General features: G+C 34.4%; 2 protein-coding genes across 2 annotated transcripts in view; both read right to left on the minus strand.

Moving 5' to 3' along the window:
- The window catches only part of LOC101897616 (LIM/homeobox protein Lhx2), a 151,298-nt gene that overhangs the window by 32,598 nt on the left and 100,383 nt on the right, over positions 1 to 18,317 (minus strand). The window lies entirely within an intron of this gene.
- Positions 2,714 to 5,651, minus strand: LOC131802168 (uncharacterized). Its single transcript, XM_059121735.1, has 7 exons — positions 5,204 to 5,651; positions 5,010 to 5,131; positions 4,812 to 4,952; positions 4,540 to 4,752; positions 4,118 to 4,468; positions 3,905 to 4,064; positions 2,714 to 3,838 (listed from the first exon to the last, which is right to left on the minus strand). The coding sequence occupies exons 1-7, from the start codon at positions 5,505 to 5,507 to the stop codon at positions 3,366 to 3,368; spliced, it is 1,764 nt and encodes a 587-aa protein (XP_058977718.1). The 5' UTR covers positions 5,508 to 5,651; the 3' UTR covers positions 2,714 to 3,365.

The raw sequence follows: 18,317 nt of genomic DNA on the forward strand, positions 1-18,317 counted from the left end.
CCCGGCAAAAAAGAATTAACGGCAGGGAAGGAAAGGCGGAGAGCGAAGGAGAGAAAGATACCATAAATATGATGATGACCATCATCGTCATATGCACCATCATTAGCCAGAGATGCATTCATGCATTCGTAAGGTGATGTACGGCATGCATTTTAAACACTCGAAAATTAATATTATTGGAATTATTGGCAAGAGATTGAATGAAGTATACAACAGGTTAAAATGTATCAGTCGGTTTTGCCGCCAGATGTATACCTTCAGCCAAGTTGTAAAGAATCGGTCATTTGTTTCGACGGATAAAAGTTTAGAAAATTGTAACCCTTTGTGGGTGAGGTACCAGAAGGAGTTCACAGATATATGTATATCATCTTCAGAACAGATCTTGTGTTAGCAAAAATGTTTGTTTGTGTGTGTGAAATTTGAAGAGAGTTGGATGCTTGTTTCGCTTTCTTTGAGCGTTTTTCAAAATCTTGAACCCTACATGCAGGAGGTACTGAGGTACTACTAAATGCTTCGATCTCTGTTATATTTATAACAGATCTTGTGTTGATGGAAATATTGAGATGTACCAAGTCTGAATGGAATCGAATGTTAATTTCGCGTTTTTTGAGCTTCGTGGATATTCGAAATTTTGACCCTTTGTGGGGGAAGTACGAGAAGGAGTGGACCAATATATTCCATCTTCAGTAGAAATAATGGGAAATATGAAAAATTTCGGATTTTATGATCGCTTTGGTTATTCAAAATTTTGACCCTTCGTAGGGGAGGTATCAGAAGGAATAGTTCGATCTCTATCATCTTTATAACAGAGCTTGTGTTGATAGAAATATAGAGATGTGCTAAGTTTGAATGAAATCGTTTGTCAAATTCGCGATTTATGAGCTTCATGGATATTCGAAATTTTGACCCTTTATGGGGGAGGTACCAGAAGGAGTGGACCAATATATTCCATATTTTCACTAGACCGTGGGTTAATTTGTGGTTAATTTGAAGACAATCGGACTCTTACATCACATTTTATAAGAGTAATAATTATTCAAAATTTTGACCCTTTGTGGGGGAGGTATTTGATGGAGTAGATCTATGTTGTCCATTTTCGCACCTGACCTAGCACTGATGCACATATTAGGATTTGCAAGGTTGGAGCTAAATCGGATTATCCTTTCTCTTTCTGTGCAAAAAATATATTTTTTGAAAATTTCGACCTTTTGTGGGGGAGGTACCAGAAGGAGTGGACCGATATTGTCCATCTTAACACCAGACCTTGAGTTAATATAAATATTGGGATGTGTGAAATTTGAAGACAATCGGACTCTTACTTCACATTTTATAAGATTGAAATTATTCAAAATTTTGACCCTTTGTAGAGGAGGTACTTGATGAAGTTAACCGATTTTGCCCATTTACGCACCTGATTAGCACTGATGCAAATATTGGGATTTACCAAGTTGGGGCAAAATCGGATTATCCTTTCTTTTTCCGTGCAGTAAAATATTTTTTGAAAATTTTGACGTCTTTTGGGGGATGTATCCGAAGGGGTGGAACGATACTGCCCGCCTCCGAACTCGATCTAAGTTTGATATTAATATTCCAATGTACGAAGTTTGGACCAAATTGGATACTACCTTCGAGAGTTATCGTGCGCACCAACCAGCCAGACAGACAGTCGCATGAACGGACGGACATCGCTAGATCGACTCCGAATGTCCTGAAACGGATTTGGCCCAAAAGAGACTTAGGGTTTAGAATCGTTATTTGGATGAGGCACGTTTTGGCCGTATTAAATTATATATACCCTCCCTAGCCATATGGCTGAGGGTACACCCAGAGAAAAAATGACAACATCCGTGTATGAAATGACCACATCCGTGTATGATAGTGTATCAACCACGTTTGGTGTCAAAATGAGCACGCTGTTGTCATTTTGACACCGAGATTTTGGCAACGATTTCAACAACAGATGTGCATGAAATGAGCACATACGTGGTCATTTCGAGCACGCCCCGTTGTCAGATTGTCAACGCTTCGTTGTCAGATCGTCAACGCTTCGTTGTCAGATTGTCAACGCTCCGTTGTCGGATTGTCAACGCCCGTTGTCAGATTGAAATCAATGGTGGTCATTTTTTGATATCCGTTCCTTTTCCATTTTATACCCTTAGTAGAAGAAACGACATTTTTTGAAAAGTATTTTATTGAACGAAACCAATTACATAAATTCAATATAAATACATATTTGATTTAACAAAACAATTCGAATTACATATATTCAATGTATAGAAACAAATTAAATTAACTTAAATCTGAAATAAACTTTTCCATTATTCATAGGATATAAGTGAAATGGGTAAGTAATAAAATCTAAAATTGGTATTAAAAAAATTGTATCCTCATTCAGAGAACCAACTTCATACGATTGTAAATGGTAATCAAAGTTTTTAACTTTTACTTGGTTACATAAAATGTAAACATTTTCATTTTCAATTATTAAATGTTTAATTTTGAAAAGTTCAATTGCGGCATTATTTGTTGCTAAATAATAGTTTTTTTTATACCTAGTTCCCTTAAAAAAAATGTCATCATTTTGTAAAATTTGTAAAACAGGTGAATTTAGGAATTTTTTGGAGTTTTCTAATGTCAAATCTAAGAGATTTGGAATTTTAAAAAGGGCACTTATCATGAATTTCAGTGGCATTATATAAATATTGGATAACTTTGGACCTAAACTGGGATTTCCGCTGATAACAATTTCCGAGACTTGATTGCTAATTACATAAACCTTTGGATCATCATAAAAGTTTAGTTCTTTTAAAATTTTTAAAAGTCTATATTCCGTTCTAGTTTCTTCGAAAGGATTTTTACAAAAGTTTAGTAAGTACCTTAAGTCTTCATAATTTGGATGATCAGTTATATATTTTTCAATTGTACATGAAATGGATGAAAGCAGAATTGAAACAGAATGTTGTATTTCTATAACATGATTTCTAGGCATATAGCTTTGACCATGTAATTGTAAAGACAGATATAAGGTTTTCTTTTTCAAAACATTTAAATCCTTTTCTATTGTATTGTTGTTAATAACAGTTTCACTGTTTGTATAATCATTTTCTTTTGATGATGACATTTCAACTGGCACATTAATGGCTTTAACCATTGGTGGAGCTTTTGTGTGATTCTTGTGAAGTTTTTCTAAATGAATTCTGAATGACGTAAATTTTGTAAATGTTTGCTTACAGTTGTCCTGAACGCATTGTACTTTTAAAAATTTAGTGGACATTAAATGGTCTGTTTTCAAATGAGCTATTAAAAGATTTGCCTTATCAAAATGCTTACGGCAACGAAAGCAAATATACATTTTGAATTGTACTTTAATTATTGTTGCAGAAATTAATAAGTGAAGTCAAATTAACTGATTTTATATCATATACAGTATTAATTTCATAAAAATATTTTTGGATAAAAATCCATGGAATTTGGCAGGCATTTGGATATTTTAAAGAAAGTGCATGAAAAATTTTAAAACATGTATCTAAACATTCGAGGAACGATTGAAATTTTAACAAATTGTGGTTAAAAAAAACATAAAAACCTTTTATATTGAAATCGGACAAACCCTCCACAATTATAAATGGCTGTATAGTTAATCCAGCATTGTAATACTTTTCAGTGACTGTATCAATTTGCCTTTTATAATCGTTAATTGTCGGTAGTCGCAGTACGAAACTTTCCTGCGAATCAGCTATTGTTACTTTTTTTCGTAATTTACCGTTTCCACATTTAAACCTAGCAGGTGATGGTAAAACTGAATTCAACAGTATTGCGTATATATAATCTTGAGCATCTGCAACCGAAATATAAAATAAATATTACTTTTAATGTTTATGATAAATCAGGAATTAAAATTTACCTATGCTGCTTGCCGTCAAAACATTTGCGAAGAGTTGTTTGCAATGTTCGTTATGAATATTTTTCCCATAATAATTGTAAATTTTTTTCTTAAATTGGTCCCATTTAGAAAGTAGAAGATTGCCTTTCTGTGGATACATAATATCGAAATCAATGTTGACCTAAAACGAAACATTAGTATCCATATACAAATAAATAGCTCATGGCTACTTACCAATTCTGAAGCTCTTGCATCGGACAACTTCGTCCATTCAAGGAGAAATGTATGGCTACTTAAATTTTTTATATCTCTTTGCCGTATGTTAAAAGATCTTTTCCATTTTTCGCAGATCGATCCCCAATCATTACATTCTCTTAGTAAGGAAGCTTTCAATGAATTTTCAACTGATTCATCAATTTCGGGAACATCTTTGTTACAAAAATTAGGAGATGTGTGAGTTGCTGCTTTGCTTGTGCTAGGCTCGGAAATCAAAAGCTTTATTCTTTTGGACTTCTTGTTTCTATACTTGGCATAAAGTTTTCCGCTTGCGTTGTTCTTTCCTTTTCTTGAAATGTAATAATAATCCTAGAAATAAAGACATATTATAAGTTAAGAAACTACATAATCAGATACGTTGTTTATATTGTTAATCTTACCCTCATTTCGTTTTCAAGAGGAAAAACGGAACAAATTTCATCCAATATGCGCATATAGTCTTGAGTGTAAAGAGTAACATTGTTGGTTAAAATATCTTCAATAATTATATTAATTATATCATCTCTTTGCTCGTCACTTAATTTCTTATTAACGCTACTACATTCAAGCGCTAGTTTCCCCTTCGAGGTATGTGTTAACAATTCCGTTAGATCCTATATTAAATAAAAAAACTACATTAACTATGCTTACACAAATATTACTCTTACCTTACCTCTGACAAAATTCCTTTGGCTTTTGAGCAGTTCGAACCTGTAGTGTCGGGAGTACCAGGAGTACTTGCAGGTGTCTCGTTGCGTTTCCACCATTCACCTATTTTAGATGGAACTGACATAGTTTCGTCATCAATCCCGAGCTATTGTTATGACAATATTAATACTGAGTTCAACTCTGTAAAACAAATAATACGTACCTTTCGTTTTTTCCAAGCAAAGAGCTTTTCTCTGAATTCAACACGCAGTCCCAATGGTGGCACTGCTTCCTTTAAATCTTCTTTTTTCAAGTACTGCAAGCTGCGAAATGTTACATGTGATGCTAAAAGAACAAAAAAGAAAATTCTTTGTTAATTACACTGATTAACTGAAAAATTCATTTTTATTTACTTACCTTTTAATTGTTCAAAAAGCGACTCCATATTTATTCCTTTTAAGAACTCCCTTAACATATAATCGTCCTCATTGTTTTCCGCATCTTGACTGCTGCAATGGTTTGTATCGCGAACCACAACAATATTGCCATCGATTTCTAACAACTCACCAATGATATTTTGAGGATCTTGCGAATTATTATTCATTTTCAATAAATTTTTTGCACAATGCGTCCTTTCTCTTTCAATAACACGGAAAAAATGGTAAATATGCAGCCGATTGCACACGAGTAAAAAAAATGACAACGGTGGTGCATGATTCATACACGGTAGTTGCTAAAATGGCAACGATCGTGTACGATTCATGCACGTCGGTGTACAAAGTAACAACGGTGGTGCATCATTATGCAGGTGGTGGTGCATAATTCATACACGACCGGTGTCATATTGACAACGACCGTGTGTGAATCATGCACCATCGTTGTCATTTTTTACTCGTGTGTAATCGGCTGCAATTACCAATATTACAAATGGACAAATTAAGCACGGCTGTTGTTGGTACCGAAAGTTGACCACGTCTCGGTGTCAATTTGAGCACGTTCGTGCACAATTCACCAACAGCCGTTGTTGAAAAATATAACAACGGGTCGTTGCGAAAATGACAACATACGTGCTTGATTTCGCAACGGGATTTTTCCCTCAGTGTATAAACATTTTTCAGACTGAAAAATTGAGCACTAACAAGTAAAAAAGCAGTAAGTGCGGTCGGGCCGAACTATGAATACCTTCCACCATTTGGAACTAATTTATATATTTTTAAACAAATAAAGGCCCTTAAAAATTCTGTTCAAATCTTAAAAATACCGAATATAGCCGTTGGGGTCTATACGAAGACGTGGACCTGCATAGGCAACTTTTTTCATAAGCCATTACAATATTCAAATACAAAATTTGAAAAAAAAAGTTCGGGGAATAATGTAGCTAAAATCATCAAAATACCGAATATGGGGAGATACCGTTATATCGGGGCTATACGAAGACCTGGACAATTTTTTGTCAAAGGCTATGGTACCCAGTAGGAACTTCAAATACGAAATTTCAAACAATTTCGGTGAATATTGTACCTAAAATCGTCAAAATACCGAATATAGGAAGGTATTGATATATGGAGCCTATACCAAGACCTGAACCTGCATATGACAATTTTCTGTCATAAACTGTAGTTCCAATTACGAACTCTAAGGACGAAATTTGAAAGACCTGCGGTGAATAATGTCGCTAAAATCATCAAAATATCGAGTATCGGGAGGTACCGTTGTATGTATGGGCTATACGATATCATGGACCTAAGAAGACATTTCTCTTCCAGGGAGGTAAAATGCTTAGAAAGAACTTTTGGTATGGATTTTTAAGACAATTCCATTGAAAAATGTAGCGACAATCATCAAAATACCTAATGTAGGGAGGTACCGTAGTATGGCGGATATACGATATCGTGGGCCTTAAAGACAATACCCTTCCAGGGGGTGAAATACTCAGAAAGAACTCCTTTTGTGGATTTTCAGACATTTTCATTGAAAAATTTGGCTACAATCATCAAAATACCCCCCGATATTCGGTATTTGGACGATTGTAGCCAAATTTTTCAATGAAATTGTCGGAAAATCTACAAAAGGAGTTCTTTCTGAGTACTTTACCCCATGGAAGAGGATTATCTATAAGATCCACGATATCGTATATCACCCCATATAACGGTACCTCCCTACATTAGGTATCTTGATGACCGTTATCGTTATATGGGGGCTATATGATATCGTGGACCGATATAGCCCATTTTCGAATTTGAACTGCCTGCAAAAAAAAGACTGGTCTGTGCAAAATTTTATCTTTCTATCTTAATTGGTTTTGACTCTACCGCGATTACAACAGACGGACGTACGGACAGGGCTAAGTTGTCGTAGAATTTTACGCTGTTATGTCTAAATTTCTTATTTCGATGAGATACAAACGGTATAACGAACATAATATACCCTCCATATTATGTATGGTAGAGGGTATAAAATGGCCTAACAAGAAGTGTTGGAATGGATTTAAAATTTTAAGGTGGAATTTTCTCTGACGATGTAGCGGGCACTTGCTAGTACTCCTATAAAATTCAAGTTTATAAAAAACTTTTTGTCATTGCTTTGTAATGCCAAAAGTGGCTCATAAAAATATCAAAAAAATAAAGAGTACATATTTCAGGCCCATAGTATAATAAGGGAATTCTACATTTCTAGCCAGGTATGGGAAGTTTTCATGTTTACATCAGTTTTTCCTCGAGTGTCTATTTTAACTTATTTTTTATCTTTCTTCTTGAGTTCACATACCAACTGATGATGTTTGAATGTGTGTTCGTTCGTTTGTTTTTTTTTTTTGTTTTGTTCTTCTGTTAAATGTCATTAACGCATTGTCAATTTAAACGTTCGGTAATTAAACGTAAACTCAAAGTGAATGCTGCTACAACAGAGACTTTGAAGCGCTGGAGACAGACAGACAGGCAGAGTGAGAGAGAGAGAGAGAGGACCACAAAGATTTAATAGTCATTTAATCGTGTATAAACATTATTGACACATTTCCCCAATGCTCCGCAAAAAAAGAACTTGCATGGCCAAGTACTGAGGACTACAACGTAGACCCGAAGGGGGAGTTGGTTGGGAGCTGCTGTTCTATTGGATTTAAAGAAAACCAGCCAAAGACAAGCGACAACCATGATGGCATGTTGCTGTTTGAAAGAACAGGAATGAGCAATGCCGCTCACCATTCCAAAGCAATTAATGTTAATCCCTGGACAACACGCTTATCGCTAATATGCATTTAAAACTTAAATTCCTTAATCAAGGCCAAGGAGAGGATGAAATAAATAAACAACGATGGTCGGCCAGCCATGGTGGTGCTGTGTGGCAGCAAAACGAGAAATATCAAATGCCCATTCCAGACAGGCAAGAGAAAGCACAAAAGGGGGCGGGGCGAAAAGTGGAGAGGGAGAACGGCATGGAATATGCATTTTTAGCATATTGATATGAGACACGTCATTATTGTGTAAAAATAATTAAATTTTTGCCATCATATGGTCGTTGTTTGTCGCCATCATGTGTGTGTGTACGTGGATGCGTGCATGTGGTGATTTGTATGTCGGTATTCCGTGTTTGTATTTTAAGCCTATTTTGTGCATGCTGTTGCACGGTCATCAAAATTCACAAACAACATGAAATGTCCACTTTTGTCCAGCCAACAACATTTCACACTGACATTTGCCATGGCATTGTCGTCATATGCACATTCAAATGAGAGCTCACTCTCTCACTCTCTCTCTAAGTATTCTAGCAATGATGGCCAAAAAACCCTCACACACAAACGTGTATACAAATGAAATTGGTGACATTTATTTAAGAGCTGTTGAGCGGTTTTTGAAATAAAGGTGACCAGAGGGAAGATTTGTAAATAAAGAAAATACTGAAGGCCGTTGAAAGCTAAAATATATTCACACATTCTACGTAGATAGAAGACCTTCTATGGGTCTCTCATAGTCAGAATATTTTTAAAAGCTAGTCTACACATAGCCCATATTTGCTCACTTTCACTCGGGAGAAAAACTTGCTCGCGAGCAGGATTGCTCGAAGAGTGCGAGTTTTTTACGGAGTTTACTCTTTTGTTTCAAAAATTAAAGCGACAGCAAACGATTTATGTGTACGTGTGTGCGTAACGGCAAACGGGTTTTGATGTTGCTGTGTCCTGTAGAAGTGGAGGTGAAGAGAGGGGGAAGAGAGTGGTGTGTGTTTGTGTAAACAAAAAATACACCTACATTGAAATACAACTACGGCATGGCAAAAGCTAAAATAGCTCTCGGCAAGAGTAAAAACTGCTCGTTTTTGAACGAATTTAGCTCCAGCGCTAAAATACACAAAACTTATGTGGCGAAACCGACAAATGGAGTTTTACTCGTTTTGTTTTTTAATCCCAGGAGTGCTCCGGATTGACTTCGAGCGAGTTTCATTCTTTCCTCGAATTCGAGCGAGTGTTTCGGAGGTCTGATTCTACATTCTACTGATCTTTTATAGATGGTATTATATTCCTAGAAGTTCATGTGGCTATCCAAAAGACTTCTAGACTGTTTAAGGCCTTTATAAGAACTGTTTAATATAGAAGACATTAAAGGGGCCTAGATAGCTTTCTATCCCTAGAAAAGTTTTATTAGGACCCTATTCAGACAGAAGATCTTGAAAAAGTCTTCAATCCGCGATCAAGACATATATTGTATCTACAGAGGTCCATGGATAGGGCGCCTTCATGAGGTTTTCTGTGGATAAACGTTCCTTGAAGCCCCATAAATGTTAGAAAAACCTTCATGAGGTTTTCTATCCTTAGAAGACAGGTTCAAAACCTTATAGGCAGAGAAAATTTATTGAAAGCCTTTTAGATAAATAAGTCCTTCTAGATCAGTTGGAAGTAGTTTGGTCACGTAAGGGCTTGTGGGTGTCCTCTGTCATTGGGGATATTTTTAAACCCATAAGATCCTTCTCAAGGCATCCTAAGGAGGTTCACTTCTTAGAAGAGAACCGTTCTAGGTCTTATTAAAAAAGTCAAGTTTTTGGACGGATTATTTTCGAATAAAAATTTTTGAAAATATATCAAAAAATAAATTCACATTTAATGATCATTGAAAGAATTTTTTTTTCAAAAACGAAAAAAAAAATACTTTTTTTAACCCATTTTAAAAGTCCCTAAAATTTAAAACAAGATTATGAGATTTTTTTTATCAAAACAGTCCTTAAAAATTATGCATAAAAACGCGAGTTCAGAGAGTACTTAAAAATTTAAAAAAAAATCACGATTCCATCTTCGAGAATCCCCGATTTATTTCCAAACTTAGGAGAGATATAAATATTAAAAATTGTGAACCTTTTTGGGGGAGGTCCTAGAAGTGGTGGGCCAATGTTTACCATCTCCACGCCAGGTTTTGCGTTATTTTAAAAATTGGGATGAAATTTGAAGATAATCGGATGGTTATTTTGCTTATTGGGGCAGGTATCACAATGAGTGGATGTATTCCCACTTCACACTAGATCTTGTCTTGATAGAAATATTGCGATTATTTAAAATGTTGACCCGTTGTAAGGGAGGTAACAGTAGGTGTGTTCACTCCAGAACTTGTGTTGACAGAAATACTGGGATGTGCCGAGTTCGAAAGAAATCGAAAGCTCATTTCGATTTTTATGAGCTTCGTGATTATTCTAAATATTAACCCATTGGTCGGCAGGTACCAGAAGGAGTGATCCGATCTATATTTTTTTCATACCAGACCTTGTGTTGGAAGAAATGTTAGGAAGCCCGAAATTTGAGGATAATCGGAGTCTTATTTCGTACTATATATGGGCGTTATAATTATTAAAAATTTAGATCCTTTGTGGGGGTGGTACTTGATGGAGTGGGCCGATATTGTCCATCTCCGAATTGGATACAAGTTTTATAATAATATTACGATGTAACAAATTTGGACAAAATTGGATACTCCCCTCGAGCGTTATCGTGGGCACCAGCCTGCCTGCCTGCCAGGCAGACGGACGAGCACCTCTAGATCGACTTTAAATGTCCTGAAACGTAGTTGGTCCTAAGATACCAAGGATCCATAACCGTTATTTCGATAAGGCTCTTTTTGGCCTAATCAAATGATATACCCTCTGTAGCCATAAAAAGGCTTGAGGGTATAAAAAATCGAAGATTTTTATTTAAATAGTCCATCAAAAATATACATAAAAAACGTTTGTTCAGAGTACTTAATTTTTTTTTTTAAAACGTCAAAATTCCAGCTCGGAAGATCCTTAAAAAAATAAAAAAAATCTAAAGCTTTTTGTTATTGAAAGGGGCCTTGAAATGTTTTTAAAAACTCAACCTTCTTTGTATTTAAAGTTCTTGAAAAATATTTAAAAGGAAATATGTTTTTACATAAATACATTCATATTCTTTAAAATATCCTCGTTCGGAGTTTTTAAATTCCTTGAAAGGCCCATACAAATTTCCCAAGGAAATTTTCTTAAAAAATCCTCTTCCTTTGCTTTAAAGTCCTTAATGTTAAGGTTCAATTTAGTGAAGTCCTTAATGAAATAATCTATGAAACATTGACCTTCCTTTCTTGAATCCTTAAAAAATCCACGTTTTTCCTTGAAAGTCCTTCAACAATTATTTTTTGAAAGTCCACATTATTCTTTAAAATATCCTCGTTCGGAATTTTTAAATTCCATGAAAGACCCATACAATTTTCTCCTTAATCCCAAGGAAATATTCTTAAAAAATTCTCTCTCTTTGCTTTAAAGTCCTTAATGTTAAGGTTCACATAATCGAAGTCCTTAATGAAATAATCTATAAAATATCCACCTTCCTTTCTCCAATCCTTAAAAAATCCACGTTTTTGCTTGAAAGTCCTTCAACAATGATTTTTTTGAAAATCCACATTTTTCGGTTTATAAAAAAATATTTTCAAGGACTTTCAAAGCAAAAAACGTAAATATTTTAAAAATGTTTGTCAATGGAATCCACAAAAAAAATCAATGAAAAATTCGGAAAAATGTTCTTTAAAAAATCCTGGTAAAACTTCCTTTTTGACAATTTAGTTGAAAATATTTTTTTTTAAATAGCCTCTTTTTCTTTGCAAGTCCTCAAATGATGCTCGTTATAAACTCACTTTTTTTAATTTGAAATCATAATTTGTATCACATTCAATAAATATTTGTAACAAAATCAAAAAACAGGTGTATCTTCAAAAAAAAAAAAAAATATTAGTTGAGACTCGGAAGGTTAAAAAATCAGAACAATTAACTCAATTACCGCATTAAAGTTTTTTTTTTTCTTTTTTTGAATACAGTATTATAATTTTTTTTTGTTTTGAAAAATTGCGCGACGGGAGTCTAAAAAATATGTGGTAATTGCTCCTTAAAAGTCCACTGCAAATTTTCCTTGAATGTTAAAAAAACGGCAATTGTTGTTGAGGGATCTTGAAAACTAGCCCACGATTATTGGTCGTACATTTCTCTTTGGTCACACCAAAACGCAAGCAGAATTGAAATAGAATTCCATTTCCTCTCCCAAAACATGAGCCACGGTGCATACATTTAGGAAGTTTTTGTTGTTGTAACACTAACGGGCCCAACAAAACAATGTCGCTTTTCCACTAATTAGTGTCATTACCCAGTCGGCTCCATGCTACAACATCGGATGGAGGATGCGGCATAAAACTGTCATTGCCAACACTTACATAACAAAACACTCTAAAAATCGGGGTGGGGAAATTGCTTTTGTGCAACCAAATATGTTTGTGTACACAAAAGAAAAACAGATTTCAACGAAATGCAAACACGCACACACACACAGATACAGATACAGACATCCACACATACGGAGATCTGCTAGAATATCAGCCTACGCAAAAATCCCAACGAAATTTTAGACAAGTTGTTAAAGCAAGCCATAGAGTTTACCATTCTCTTGAAGAGAAATTGCACAAAACCAAAAATAAATGGGGAGCATTGTTTTTGTGGGGAGGGGGATGGGTGAGGTGAGAGAGGGGCAACAAACGAGTACCCAAAACCGTTATTAAATGCAGCAGATTTAGACAACAGGCAGGCAATGCCTGGAAATTACAGCACTGCTTGTGACAGTTAAATGACAGGAGTATGCACCAGAGAGCCAAGGAGTTGAAGGGGTGGGGGTTAGGTTGCCAACATATTACACCCACGCCCATGTCCTCCCCCTTCTTTGCTGTTTGCCTAGCCACCGTCATGATGATCATGTGTCAAAAAAGAGTTAAGCTTACACCAACAATTACCACATTAGTGAGAGGGAGGAAATTCGTGGCCCCTGCTGTGGGGGGTGGAAAGGAGTTTAAGTTTGAAAATAGGCACGCAAACATTTAGTATTACGTTTTGTGATTTCTGTTTTTTTTTTTTTTTGGCGAGGAAAGAAAACGTGCATGTCCAAGGGTAATTTTACACTTGGTCATTTTTTATGGTAACCCACCATCCAAACTTAAGGACATTTGTGACGACATTGTCAAATGAAAGGGTTTAATCCTTGGCATTCTTGCCTCTCGTGGCCTTGTTTGTAGTCCCACTTGTTTGTTAAGACATTGTGGAGTACATTTTTGGGAGGGAAAAGGGGGGTGGAGTGGCCATTGAGTGACCGGCCACGTAATGCCTGAATATTGATTAAACCTTAATGAGTTACTTGGAGGACATGGAGGAGAAACCTAGCACAACCTGGCCATTGCTGATGGACAACGTCTATGAATTCGTTGAAAAAGGAAGTTATGGCGGAAACGGAAATACAAACGCGCCAACCAAACAATCAAGCAAGCAGGTTGGCAGAAAGCTTGATGGCTGATGCAAATAGGCATGCAATGGAGAACCCCAACTCCAACCACAGAATTTTTTTGCGCGCTCTCTCTCCTCTGAGGTTGTTGTTTCTTTATTGTGTTGCTGTTGTTGTTGTTGTCCTTTCTTTAATTAATACGAATATAAAAATGTAAATTGAATATGAGTTCTCTCCCAACGTTGTTGCCTTTTCCTCAACAAAAAAAAAAAAAACTGAAAAAAATATTGTTTTATGTTTTATAAATTTATGACCAAGTTATGAAACGTCACGGAAAATAGGCATTTCCATTTTTCATTTCGAATGCATTCGTCGTCGTCGTCGAAACTCAGCTGAAACAAAGTCATGTAATTCTGGCAGCTAGAACACCAAAAAGGCAGGAGAAATATTTAAAACAATAGTCATCATCATTTGTTATGAGAGTCCTCCCATCCCCCGCCTTCCGTATTTTAAAGGCTTCTCAAGGAGGCAGGTAAAAGAAGAAAAAAAAAAAATAAAATTATTTTACAAAAAAAAAAAAAAAATAATAATAATAATAGAAAACAAAGTTTAAATGAAAAACAAAAAAAGTTTTTTTACCTCATCTAAAACAATTCGTAGAATAGAAAACATGAGTCCTTTAAAAAAAAATCTGAAGGTATCACGAATTTCATAACACAGTGTTTAGAAAAAAAAAATAAAAAATATATTTTTTTGGAAATATTTCTCAAGGATTGGATACTGATTGTAATTCCGAGGTGCAGTATTTGATGAGCTTTTTAAGAAGATTTTTCCAACAACAATAACCGTAAAGTTTCTTTGAGTATTTTTAAAGGACCAATATTTCAGAATTTTTAGGATATTTTGTTTCAAGGATAATCAAAATAATAATCTCAGACTTTTTAAGAATATTTTTTTAAGGACAAATTGTGGGATTTTTAAAGCCTATTTGTGCAGATCACTAACAGAGAAATTTTTTTAAATTATTTTTTTTACATATTGCTTATGTCTGGAGTACTCCTCCAGTGGCTTAACTTCATATAACTCTCTATTACAAAGATCAACGTTTTTCAAAACAAAAATGATTTCATTCCGGCGAAGGGAAAATATTGAATATTTTAAGGATCTTTCAAAATCCGCAAGATTAATGGCCGTGGATTTTTAAAACCCTTGGAACAAGGAGCCTGGATTTTTAAAAAAACATTTTTTTAAAAGACCTAAATTAGTGATTTTTGAAATATTTGTGTAATTTTGAAATATTACGGATTTGGGTCCCTTAAAAATATGTTTTTAAAAATCTAGAACAAGTATTCTTTTGATAAATTGTTCACAAGAACCTCCAAATCGCTAAACGTGGTTTAATTGTTTTTTAATTTTTCAGGGGGTCTTAGGCCACTGATCTTAAATTAAAAAACAAAAAACATGGGGAATTTGTTTAACGGATTCCCATATCACCAAAAGTGGATTTTTCAAAATATTTCTTTTAAGGACATTCCAACAATAGTTCTAGATTTTTTAAGCGTATTTTTTCAGGATCTAAAAATTAATATTTCCCTTTTTTAACACTTGGATATTTTAAGGATTTTTCAAAGACCGCCAGATTAATGACCATGGATTTTCAAAATCCGTGGTTTTAAAAAAATTATTTTTTTTAATTTTACAAGAAGCTTATCCCCCAAAATTAAAAAATAAGACCTGGGGAATTTCCATACAAATATTTTTAAAGGACCCCCATATCATTGAAAGTGTTTTTTTAATATTTCTTCAAGGACTATCCCAAAAGTAGTCTTCTATTTTAAGAGTATTTTTTCAGGATCAAAAATTAATTAACTCACTATTTTAACAATTTACTAAAATAAATATTGAACATTTTAAGGAATTTTCCGCAAGAATAATGATTGTGGATTTTTAAAACCCTCTAGATTTTTCAAAACATTTTTTTGGATTTTCATATTAATGGTTTTTCAAAATATTTGTAAGGGCCCCAGAACAAGTATACCTTTCATAAATATTTTTCAAGAACCTCCATACCTCTAACCGTGGTTTTTTTTATTATTTTTCAATGGGCTTTAGGCCACAGATCCTAAATTAACATAAAGGACCTGGGAAATTGTTTATACAAATATTATGTAGGCCCGCAGATCACTAAAAGTAGTTTTCCAAATAATGGATTTTTAATTTTTTTTCAGAATCTACAAATTATTAATCACGGATTTTTAAAGGAGTAATTGTTAAAGATTATCAGCCCAATATTGTGGATATTTTTGCAGGATAGTCCTGAAACCCTAAAGAATGTTAGGGATTTTTTCAAGGAGTATTCCAAAAATAATGTTTTGTTTGTTTTTAATTATTAGCATTTTTTAAATTTCAAAAACTCATTTCAAGAGCCTTGTAGATTTTTTACACACATTTTCAAAACACCACAGGCAAATAATATTCGATTGTTTTTTTAAATATTTTGCAAGAATAATCGTGGATTTTTATAAAAAAAAAAAAATTAAAAAAAATATAAATTCCACAAGAACTTCTAAACTTATGGCAGTTTTTTTATTAATTTTTTCAAGGATGTTAATTTTTTCTATAAATGTAAGACCTTTAAAAGCTGTTCTACAGAGGCTCTTAATAATTTCCATAGATGCACGACCTTCTAAATCCCTTATTTTAAAATTCTTCTATAGTTAGAAGACCTTTTAAAGCTCGTCTATAGATAGAAGATCTTTTAAAGCTCTTATATAGGTACAAGGCTTTCTAAAGCTCTTCTACAGCCAGAAAGCCATTTTAAAATCTTGTATTGATAGAATAACTTTTAAATCCGTTATAATATCTATTAGAGCTTTTAAGGCTCTTCTATAAATATACGATCTTTTGAAGTTCTTCTGTAGATAGATGACCTTTTAAAGATCTTTTATGAATAGAATACCTTTTAAATCCCGTCTATGGATATAAGACCTTTCAAAGGTCTTTTGCGGACAGAAGACCTTTTATAACTCTGCTTTCTATAAAGCAGACCTTTAAAGGCTGTGGCTTTTAAAGCTCTTCTATAGTTAGAATACATTTTAGAACCACTCTATAGATAGAATAACTTTTAAAGCTCTTCTATAGATAGAAGGTCTTCAAAGCTCTTCTACAGTAAGAAAGCCTTGAAAAGCTCTTGAATAGGTAGAATATCCGCTATAGCTCTTCCGTAGAGGAAAAACCGCCTAAAGCCCTCTGTTAAAAGACGATTTTTAAGGTCTTTTGTAAATATTATAAAATATTAAAATATTTAAAACCTCTTCAAAAAAATTGAAAGCATTATAAACCTCTTCAATTGGAGGCTCTTCTGCAGATATTCTGAAGTTATCCTTTTGCATTTTTGGAATTTCAATGGTTTTACCCCGAGCTCATTTTTCAATATTTGCCGAATGAAATATTGCGATATGCCCAGCTCACGAGCCATTTTTCGGCCACTGCGACGCGGGTTTCGATCAAGTCGCTTCTTTACTTTTTGAACCATTTCTCCAGTTCTACAAATATAAATGTCTCGTTTATTTCATCTTTGATTTATAAACGGTTTCTTATTTCCTTTTACATATTGGGCCATTTTCTGATTTCGAAACACTGTTGCCCCCTTTTTTTCCACAAAATTATTTTTTTCTCTTTTTTTTCTAGTTCTTCTTTGACATTATTATGGTCACAATTGAAGGAAAACAATAAAAAAAATATTTTTTTAAAACAATCAACAATTATATCTACGACAATTATGATGATGATGACGATGACCAGCATCCTACCGAAGAGGAAAAAACTGAAAAGAAACCCAATAATTACATTAACATTGCCATAGACAAGAGGGTACTTGGTAACCGTATTTTTTTTTTCTTATTTTCATGTCCTTCCCTCTTTCTTAATTTCTTGCAATGACCATTAAATAAGTCTTTCACAAAATGTACGACACCATCCGACATCCACGTACCCTCCAACGTAACAATTTCCATTCGGCATTATTGACAGTTTGAACAAGTGTTTACAAGCACTTAAATATTATGTTTGGCCAAAATTGTGAACAAAAACTACACAACGACACTAAACACACTCATTTGACAGTTGAAAATATTTTTTTCTTTCTTTTCTCCACTTTTCGTTGTGGATTATTTATTCTTTTGCCTTACAACTGGCACCAAGAACGGCGGAGGCCTCCATCTCCATCTAAATCAAATATTGTAGTATTCTCTCTACCCGGCAAGGATGCGATGCTTTCGATGTGTAATAAAAATCTCAACATCAAGTGTTGCCACTTGATGTTAACATAACCTATCACCAACACTCGGTGTGCTCTTCTCCTAAGGAGACGACTCTCAAGTTGTTGGAGGAATCCCCCCATCATTGACTTGTCGGCATTTAACGGGATTTATGGTTGTGCTGGTGTTGTTGTTTTTTTTGTGTAGAAGGCATAATTGTCAAATGAGTGATCCCGTTGTTGTTATTGCTCTCAATAAATACTCAATAATTCCGTAATAATTCTTAAGAGCGGCTCTCCCCACTCCCACCCATCATTCAGTCACAATATGTTGTTGTTATTCCCCTCTTTTGTTGAGAATGTTGAGTATGTCACGACTCATTGGCAATAGAAGTTCGTAGCAAGTGCGACTGTGAAACGAACCTTTCGACAACACACCTCGTCATGTTCTCAACTTACGGTGTTGATTGGTATTTATGGTTGTTTAAGTGTTACGTACGTGTTGTTGTTTTTTGTTCGTTCCCCCCATTTGC

The sequence above is a fragment of the Musca domestica genome, unplaced genomic scaffold, assembly GCF_030504385.1.
Source record: "Musca domestica strain aabys unplaced genomic scaffold, Musca_domestica.polishedcontigs.V.1.1 2, whole genome shotgun sequence".
Taxonomy (NCBI): domain Eukaryota; kingdom Metazoa; phylum Arthropoda; class Insecta; order Diptera; family Muscidae; genus Musca; species Musca domestica.